The sequence below is a fragment of the Pongo pygmaeus genome, chromosome 16 (genome assembly GCF_028885625.2).
Source record: "Pongo pygmaeus isolate AG05252 chromosome 16, NHGRI_mPonPyg2-v2.0_pri, whole genome shotgun sequence".
Taxonomy (NCBI): Eukaryota; Metazoa; Chordata; class Mammalia; order Primates; family Hominidae; genus Pongo; species Pongo pygmaeus.
In genome coordinates this window covers 37,461,025-37,470,735 of record NC_072389.2, presented here as the reverse complement: position 1 = coordinate 37,470,735, position 9,711 = coordinate 37,461,025, and the positions used below count along the sequence as shown (strand labels likewise).

The 9,711-nt window shown below is 47.3% G+C and overlaps 1 protein-coding gene and 1 pseudogene across 1 annotated transcript; one reads left to right on the top strand and one right to left on the bottom strand.

The window, feature by feature from the left end:
- Positions 1 to 1,662: 1,662 nt before the first annotated feature.
- On the bottom strand, positions 1,663 to 7,370 carry LOC129013836 (heterogeneous nuclear ribonucleoprotein L-like; annotated as a pseudogene).
- LOC134738271 (fascin-like) lies at positions 7,290 to 8,859 on the top strand. Its single transcript, XM_063652540.1, is given in 1 exon segment — positions 7,290 to 8,859. A coding segment is annotated over 1 exon segment (1,479 nt). The 5' UTR covers positions 7,290 to 7,368; the 3' UTR covers positions 8,848 to 8,859.
- The last annotated feature ends 852 nt before the right edge of the window (positions 8,860 to 9,711 follow it).

Genomic DNA, 9,711 nt, shown 5'->3' with positions numbered 1-9,711 from the left:
TTAAAGACTTAAATGTTAGACCTAAAACCATAAAAACCCTAGAAGAAAACCTAGGCAATACCATTCAGGACATAGGCATGGGCAAGGACTTCATGTCTAAAACACCAAAAGCAATGGCAACACAAGCCAAAATTGACAAATGGGATCTAATTAAACTAAAGAGCTTTTGCACAGCAAAAGAAACTACCATCAGAGTAAACAGGCAACGTACAGAGTGAACAGGCAACCTACAGAATGGAAGGAAATTTTTGCAATCTGCTCATCTGACAAAGGGCTAATATCCAGAATTTACAAAGAACTCAAACAAACTTAGAAGAAAAAAACAAACAACCCCATCAAAAAATGGATGGAGGATATGAACAGACACTTCTCAAAAGAAGACATTTATGCAGTCAACAGATGCATGAAAAAATGCTCATCATCACTGGCCATCAGAGAAATGCAAATCAGAACCACAAATGAGACACCATCTCACACCAGTTAGAATGGCGATCATTAAAAAATCAGGAAACAATAGGTGCTAGAGAGGATGTGGAGAAATAGGAACACTTTTACACTGTTGGTGGGACTGTAAACTAGTTCAACCCTTGTGGAAGACAGTGTGGCTATTCCTCAAGGATCTAGAACTAGAAATACCATTTGACCCAGCCATCCCATTACTGGGTATATACCCAAAGGATTATAAATCATGCTGCTATAAAGACACATGCACACATATGTTTATTGCGGCACTATTCACAATAGCAAAGACTTGGAACCAACCCAAATGTCCATCAATGATAGACTGGATTAAGAAAATGTGGCACATATACACCATGGAATACTATGCAGCCATAAAAAATGATGAGTTCATGTCCTTTGTAGGGACATGGATGAAGCTGGAAACCATCATTCTCAGCAAACTATCGCAAGGATAAAAAACCAAACACTGCATGTTCTCACTCTTAGGTGGGAATTGAACAATGAGGACACTTGGACACAGGAAGGGGAACATCAAACACCGGGGCCTGTTTTGGGGTGGGGGGAGGGGGGAGAGGTAGCATTAGGAGATATACCTAATGTAAATGACGAGTTAATGGATGCAGCACAGCACATGGCACATGTATACATATGTAACAAACCTGCACGTTGTGCACATGTACCGTAGAACTTAAAGTATATAAAAAAAGTATACTAATTCACAGAAATCCTCCGCACTTCCAATTACAATAAAACCATCTATTACTCTAAAATTTGTGAATATTAATCATTCTATCCTTCTAGCTTTTATTCTGCATTTGTGACCCCTTTGTACTATTTTTTCTGTTAGGATACAGTCAAGAAAACTGAAATCATGGTAGTAAGTACTTTAAAGACGGAATTGGTTACCAGATGTTAGAAAGCTCTAGAAGTTCTTGAGCAGGAGTAATTATAGACATCAGTTTACCTTAAATGGGCAGAATTCAGATAGATAAAAACAACAACAAAAAGAGACTGTGGAGGTTATTCATAGTGGGCTAATTTGTTTGGGAAAAATAAGTAGCTATAAATCAGTATATTCTAGTATCTTTGAGACAACAAATATGGGAAATTATTTTTCTTTTCTTTTTTTTTCCCAGCAAGCGCTGTGTTTATTTTCCAAACAATTTTATTGAAATGTGCCAAGAGTACATGGGTAGCACAAATGTATGAACAGGAAAAAAAAAATCACATGTACAACAATTTTTTAAAAGTGAAGGTTAATTTTGGGAGATATCAGTTCCCCTCTCCCTCCCCCTGCAGACTTCCAGCGTTTCCATTAAGGTTAAGCCTCTACGAACCTAGCATTAAAAAAAAAAAAAAAAAAAAAAGGAATACAAGATCTTTTGCAAATAACAAAAACAAAAAACAAAAAATGGCATAAAGGACAGAGAAATGTCTTCCTGCTTAGATGGCACTCTTCCTAGGCACCTAATTAGGAGGCGTGCTGAGCGGTGGAGAAACACAACTTCAGAGTGTAAGGGTATGGACCATTGGGTTTTTCATCTGGTAATGGTTCAGGAAGCCCAGAGTCTCCAGGGCATCGCTCTTGGATTCCCACTGCAGCAGTCCAGAGGAGCTGCGCTCACTTTTGCTGAGAATACTTTCACAGAAGATGGCCGTTTCACTCCAAGTTCATCGCAGATCTCAAAGAAGTTCTCCTCAGTCACCTCCAGCGGGGTGTTGAAGAAATGCAGCACGTTGCTGGGGTGCTGGATGCGGTTCTTGGCTGCCTGCTCTGGGGTGGAGAACCGATTGTTCTGGGATTCACTGAAGTCTTTGTAACTGCAAGACCCGTCTTCCAACCCGTATGACTGACCGGGCATGATGGCTGGCTGCTTGGAGACACAGACATTCAGCTTCTGCCCAAACATGAAGTTGTTGTTGAGGTGGGTAATGGCCCGGTCCACAGCGTAGCCATCAGCCATCTCCACCATGGCGGCCCCCGGCTTGCTTTTCATGAATTTCACCTTCTCCACATTGCCATACAAGCAGAAGACATTGAAGACTCGGTCACAGTTCATCTTAGATTGATCCAAGCCATAGACCACCAGCACAGGGCTGTGGGCATGAGGGCCATACTCGGGTGGTGGGGGAGGGGGTGGGGGGGTGCCCATACTGGGGGCCGTAGCGACTTGGGCCCCGACGGTGACCCCCCACTGGTGGACCCATCCTTCTCCCTTAGTAGTGAGGGGTGCGGGGCCGTAGCCCTCATCATGGTAATGGCTGTGGTATCCACCGTGGGGCCCTCCATATTCTGCTGGGTGATCTCCCAGGAGAGGGGGCTGCCTCTGGCGTTTGTTGGGGTTGCTGCCAGGATCACCTTGTCCACTGAGATTGGGGTTTGTGTAGTCCCAAGTATCCTGATCACTCTTGAACACATTCAAGCGTGTAGGCTTTGCGTATTCCATCTTCAGAGCACAACAGCCAGAATAGATATCAGCCCCATTGAGAGAGGCCTTGGCCCACTGGGCACTTTGAACAGAGTCGAATTCCACCATCGCCTGAACTCCATTCTTCCTGAAAATGACAATTCTCTGGACAGGGCCACAAGGATTACAGATAGCGTAAAGAACATCCGTGGTGATCGAATAAATGGGGTTCAGGATGGTAAAGAGAAGCACACTGTTCACGCTCCGGGAGTCATCCGAGTCCCCGGGGTGGGAGATCTTCTGGATGGTAGAGTAGTTGACAAAAGCTGGGTGGCCGGCAATGCATATTTGGTTGTCGGCTGCGTAGCTCACTGCGTTGCAAGCCCCCAACACATCTTCAAACTCCACCAGTGCTTGTCTCTTTTTAGGCATTACCACCACAGAGCTGATGGGTCCAAACTCCTGCAAGTCCTCCACAAGGTCAGCTTCCACCACACCCTCAATCAGGCCCCTGATGTGGACAACTGGGGAGGCAGGGGTTTTGTGCGGGTCGTGGTAGTTCTTCCCGCCGCCGCCCGCCACCCCGCCTCCTCCACCGCCACCGCCACCGCCACCGCCACCGCCTCCGTGCTGGTCGCCGGCGTTGCCAGTCTTGAGCCGCTTAGTGGTCCCGCCGCCCTCACTGACGCCGCCCTGGTATCGGCCACTGCCGCCTCCGCCGCCCGCCACCGCCATCTTCACCGTCGCTCCGGACCGCCTCTGCTGCTCGTCCGGTTGCTGCCTCTGCTCCAGCCGCCGACGCCGCTTCTCCCGGGAAATTATTTTTCTAAGTTAGTTTGGTAAAGTTTAAAAGGGTTGTACTTTATCCTGTAGACAATTGAGAGTAGTTTGCTGTATTTAAGAAGGATAAATAAACTGTTCTGTGTGCAGGGCGGATTAGAAATGGAAGACATTGGAAGCAGAGAGAAGTTAAGGAAGAATGTTGACATTATCTTAAAGTGTTAAGAACCTGAACGAAACTCATTGCAAAATCATTGCCAGGGAATACAATGTAGGGCCATTGACTGACTCTAGTGGTGGATGAGGACAACTCACAGAGAGAAATCTGACAATCCATGCTTAGCAGAGGGAAGGAAGCCAGAAATAGTTATTATTAAGTGCAAGACTTCAGTTTTGTTGGTTTTTTGTTTTTTACTCCCAGCAAGCTAAATTTGACAATAATGTAGCTCAATTTCTCCCAATCTCATTTTGTTAATCTCTATAATCTTGCCCCAGAAAAGCCCCAGCTCAGAAAATTCTGTATTCATTTGTCTTCATAAGATTGTAAAAATTTCAAAACTGTCTGTTCATGATAATTAGAGAAATACAAATCAAGACCACAATGAGATACCATCTTATACCAACCAGAATGGCTATTACTAAAAAGTCAAAAAATAACAGATGCTGGTGAAGTTGTGAAGAAAAAGGGATGCTTATACACTGTTGGTGGGAGTGTAAATTAGTTCATCCATTGTGGAAAACAGTGTGGCAATTCCTCAAAAGCCTAAAGACAGAAATAGCATTTGACCCTGCAATCCCATTACTGGGTATATACTTAAAGGAATATAAATCATTCTATTATAAAGACACATGCATGCATATGTACACTGCAGCACTGTTCACAATAGCAAAGACATGGAATCAACCAAAATGGCAATCAGTGACACACTGGATCAAGAAAACGTGGTACATATACACCATGGAATACTACGCAGCCATAAAAAAGAACAGAGATCATGTCTTTTGCAGGGAAATGGATGGAGCTGGAGGCTATTATCCTTAGCAAACTAACATAGGAACAGAAAAACACCGCATGTTCTCACTTGTAAGTGGGAGCTAAATGATGAGAACTCACATGGACACACAGAGGGGAACAACACACACTGGGGACTTTCAGAGAGAGGAGGCAGAGAGATGGGAGATCATCAGGGAAAATAACTAATGGGTGCTAGGCTTAATACCTGGATGATGAAAGAATCTGTACCACAAACCCCCATGACAAAAGTTTACCTATGTAACAAACGTGCACTTGTACCCCTGAACCTAAAATAAAAGTTCAAAAAGGAAGAAAAAAAAAAAAAAACTTTAAAGTAGCTCAATAAGTTTTATATTAATGTCAACTTTAAATAATTTTTATGCACAATACGTTATGAAAATTCATTTACCTTTTTTAAAAAAAGAATGCGAAATTTTAGCAGAGTTTTCAACAACAATGTTATAGTTAACAAGAGAAAAGCATCCTGATGTTTTACAAACTGGTGTTTCAATGAATTACTCTTTTTTTTTCTGAGAGGGGATCTCGCTCTGTTGCCCAGGCTGGAGTGCAGTGGCATGATCTCGGCTCACTGCAACCTCCACCTCCCAGGTTCAAGTGATTCTCCTGCCTCAGCCTTCCAGTACCAGAAGGCATGCACCATGACGCCTAGCTACATTTTGTATTTTTAGTAGAGACAGGGTTTCACCAGGTTGGCCAGGCTGGTCTCTAACTCCTGAGCTCCCACACTGCTGGTAGTACATGCATGAGCCACCGTACCCAGCCAAAATGAATTACTCTTGTGTTCTATTCATTTGTTTTTCCTGCATTTTCATTTCATTTCACTTTGACGAACCAACAGAAATACCCGATGCAATACAGTGACAGCTTCAAAAGCTTCATGTTAACAAAGTTATCATTTCACAGTAGATAAAATAATATGTGAAAGTAATGAGAATTTAGGAATTCCTCTAAAATCAGAATTTAAAGACATACCACTTACCCTTTGTTAAAATAGCTTACAGCACAGAAGTCTTAGAAAATGGGCATTAGAGTGTCAGAAAGCTAGTCATGTTAAAAAAAACCTTTCAAATCAAGGCTAGCCACCTCATTAAATAATAAAATGAAGAAACTGCTTATAAAACCGGTGTTCCATTTTCAATTTTAAAAAAATGTTGATAGTAAAATAACCATTAATTTAAAATATTTTTCTGCTCACTTCTAGAAGGTGACCTATTTAAGCCCCACTAAACCACTTAAGTGACCTACTTAAGCCCCACTAAAGCAAATAGCATATATTGGGATTGGATTACCAAAAGTATGCCTTCCATTTGATTGGCCATATACCTTTTTGTTTCATGCAGGGATAATGGCTTTTCTCCTTCTTCAGTAACCCAAAGGAAAAGCTGACATTCTAACCTGGAGCTGCACATTCAAGCTTTGACACATGCCTCTCGCTGGTTTCATCTAATGCTTATAATAAACCTGTAGAGTCAGCAACTTTAGAAAGATGGGTTGAAGAAGTGTCTTTGTCATAGTTTGTATTTTTCTCTGAGGCACTTGGCAGAGTCACCTCTGGTGTTTCAAATGTGCTTGAAAGTTATCTGTCTGCCCTCTGAGAAGTTTGCATAAAACCTGCTTTACTTAAAAGCAGGCAAAATTAAGGTTTCTGTAACAAAACCATAGGCACTGCATTGAGATAGGACAAAGACCAAATATCCTGCTTCCATGTGGCAGAGAAATAATGAATAACTTGGTTCAAGAGCTCATGGAGTGGCATATCATCACGCCATTATTAATAGAGAACATTGCTAATTTCTAAAGGGGCTTAATGTCATGATTATTTTATCCTCTTCTTTCTGTTGAATTTTTAACATGTATGTCTACTGCAAAGTACACAAAGGAAATAAATTAGCACTAAAAAAAGGGCTTCTTCACAACCGCAAATTATATATATATTTCTTTCAGAACATCACTTTAGAGAGAAAATAGCAAAAATTCAGCATCATCACTTTTGTGACACTTCACTAACCAATCCAAATATAGAAAAAGAAAGAGAAATTGAGTACATTTGCATTCACTGTACATTTTTAGCTGTTTGTGTAGAAGAAAAACAATTAGCTTATTTAAAAACCCTAAGGTGAGTACGCAGTTTTTAATTATTATCTTTGCTGTTGTGATTTGTATTTGTATTTTATTTATGTATAAACCCAGTATATAAACCTATGTCAAATACTTCTTTATTTTTGATACTAGTTCAAAATATTGGTGACTTTTTTAGATATGAATATCTCATATGTATCTTTTAGAAATTATCAGAGTTATAAAATAATATTTGGGAGGTAAGGAAGGCACTAGACATAAGAAACTTGTGTAGACAAATACTTTGTCACCAAAGTTGTATATTTAAAAGTCCCTATTCTTTGTCTCTTATCAATTCAAAATTAATTCACTAGAAAACAATTTTCCTCAACATTTAATCCCTAGTTGTTCATCTTTTTCACTAGTTTGTATTGCATTACTCATTGCTTCATAGCTAAACTCTGTTTAAATCTGTTAACTGAAATGATTTTAAAAACCTTTTGGTGGAGCGCTGCGGAGGGCGCGTGCCGGCCGCCGCCGCCGAACAAAGGAGCAGGGGCGCCGCCGCGGGGACCCGCCACCCACCTCCCGGGGCCTCACCGCGGCCTCCCGTCCACCGCCACCATGACCGCCAACGGCACAGCCGAGGCAGTGCAGATCCAGTTCGGCCTCATCAACTGCGGCAACAAGTACCTGACGGCCGAGGCATTCGGGTTCAAGGTTAACGCGTTGGCCAGCAGCCTGAAGAAGCAGCAGATCTGGACGCCGGAGCAGGCCCCTGATGAGGCGGGCAGCGCGGCCGTGTGCCTGCGCAGCCACCTGGGCCGCTACCTGGCGGCGGACAAGGACGGCAACGTGACCTGCGAGCGCGAGGTGCCCGGTCCCGACTGCCGCTTCCTCATCGCGGCGCACGACGACGGCCGCTGGTCGCTGCAGTCCGAGGAGCACCGGCGCTACTTCGGAGGCACCGAGGACCGCCTGTCGTGCTTCGCGCAGACGGTGTCCCCCGCCGAGAAGCGGAGCGTGCACATCGCCATGCACCCTCAGGTCAACATCTACAGCGTCACCCGTAGGCGCTAGGCGCACCTGAGCCGGCGGCCGGCCGACGAGATCGCCGTGGACAGCGACGTGCCCTGGGGCATCCACTCGCTCATCATCCTCGCCTTCCAGGACCAGCGCTACAGCGTGCAGACCGCCGACCACCGCTTCCTGCGCCATGACGGGCGCCTGGTGGCGAGCCCCGAGCCGGCCACTGGCTACACGCTGGAGTTCCGTTTCGGCAAGGTGGCCTTCGGCGGCTGCGAGGGTCCTTACCTGGCGCCGTCGGGGCCCAGCAGCACGCTCAAGGCCGGCAAGGCCACCAAGGCGGGCAAAGACGAGCTCTTTGCCCTGGAGCAGAGCTGCGCCCAGGTCGTGCTGCAGGCGGCCAACGAGAGGAATGTGTCCACGCGCCAGGGTAGGGACCTGTCTGCCAATCAGGACGAGGAGACCGACCAGGAGACCTTCCAGCTGGAGATCGACTGCGACACCAAAAAGTGTGCCTTCCGTACCCACACGGGCAAGTACTGGACGCTGACGGCCACTGGGGGCGTGCAGTCCACCGCCTCCACCCAGAATGCCAGCTGCTACTTCGACATTGAGCGGCGTGACCGGCGCATCACACTGCGGGCGTCCAATGGCAAGTTTGTGACATCTAAGAAGAATGGGCAGCTGGCCGCCTCGGTGGAGACAGCAGGGGACTCAGAGCTCTTCTTCATGAAGCTCATCGACCGCCCCATCATCGTGTTCCGCGGGGAGCACGGCTTCATCGGCTGCCGCAAGGTCAGGGGCACCCTGGACGCCAACCGCTCCAGCTATGACGCCTTCCAGCTGGAGTTCAAGGATGGCGCCTACAACATCAAAGACTCCACAGGCAAATACTGGACGGTGGGCAGTGACTCCGCGGTCACCAGCAGCGGCGACCCTCCTGTGGACTTCTTCTTCGAGTTCTGCGACAACAAGGTGGCCGTCAAGGTGGGCGGGCGCTACCTGAAGGGCGACCACGCAGGGGTCCTGAAGGCCTCCGCGGAGACCGTGGACCGCGCCTCGCTCTGGCAGTACTAGGGCCCGCCCGCCCCGCCCTTCCCCGCCCCTGCCCACGTGGCAGCTCCTTCCAACCCTCCCTGCTAACCCCTTCTCCTCCAGGTGGGCTCCCCGGGGCGGGAGGCAAGCCCCTTGCCTTTCAAACTGGAAACCCCAGAGAAAACGGTGCCCCCGCCTGTCGCCCCTATGGACTCCCCACTCTCCCCTCCGCCCGGGTTCCCTACTCCCCTCGGGTCAGCGGCTGCGGCCTGGCCCTGGGAGGGATTTCAGATGCCCCTGCCCTCTTGTCTGCCACGGGGCGAGTATGGCACCTCTTTCTTCTGACCTCAGACGGCTCTGAGCCTTACTTCTCTGGAAGCGGCTAAGGGACGGTTGGGGGCTGGGAGCCCTGGGCGTGTAGTGTAACTGGAATCTCTTGCCCCTCCTGGCCACCTCCTCCCAGCCCCCCAGGAGCTGGGCACGTGTCCCAAGCCTGTCAGTGGCCCTCCCTGGTGCACTGTCCGGAAACCCCTGCTTGGGAAGGGAAGCCGTCGGGTGGGCTAGGACTGACCCTCGGTGTTTTTTTGGGTAGTGGCTGGAAACAGCCCCTCTCCCACGTGGCAGAGGCTCAGCCTGGCTCCCTTCCGTGGAGCGGCAGGGCGTGACAGCCACAGGGTCTGCCCGCTGCATGTTCTGCCAGGGTGGTGGTGGCGGGGGGTAGGGGTGTGGGGGCCATCTTCCTCCTGTCTCTTTCCTTTCACCCTAGCCTGACTGGAAACAGAAAATGACCAAATCAGTATTTTTTTAGATGAAATATTGTTGCTGGAGGCGTCCCAGGCAAGCCTGGCTGTAGTAGTGAGTGATCTGGGTGGGGCGTCTCAGCACCCTCCCCAGCGGGTGTATCTC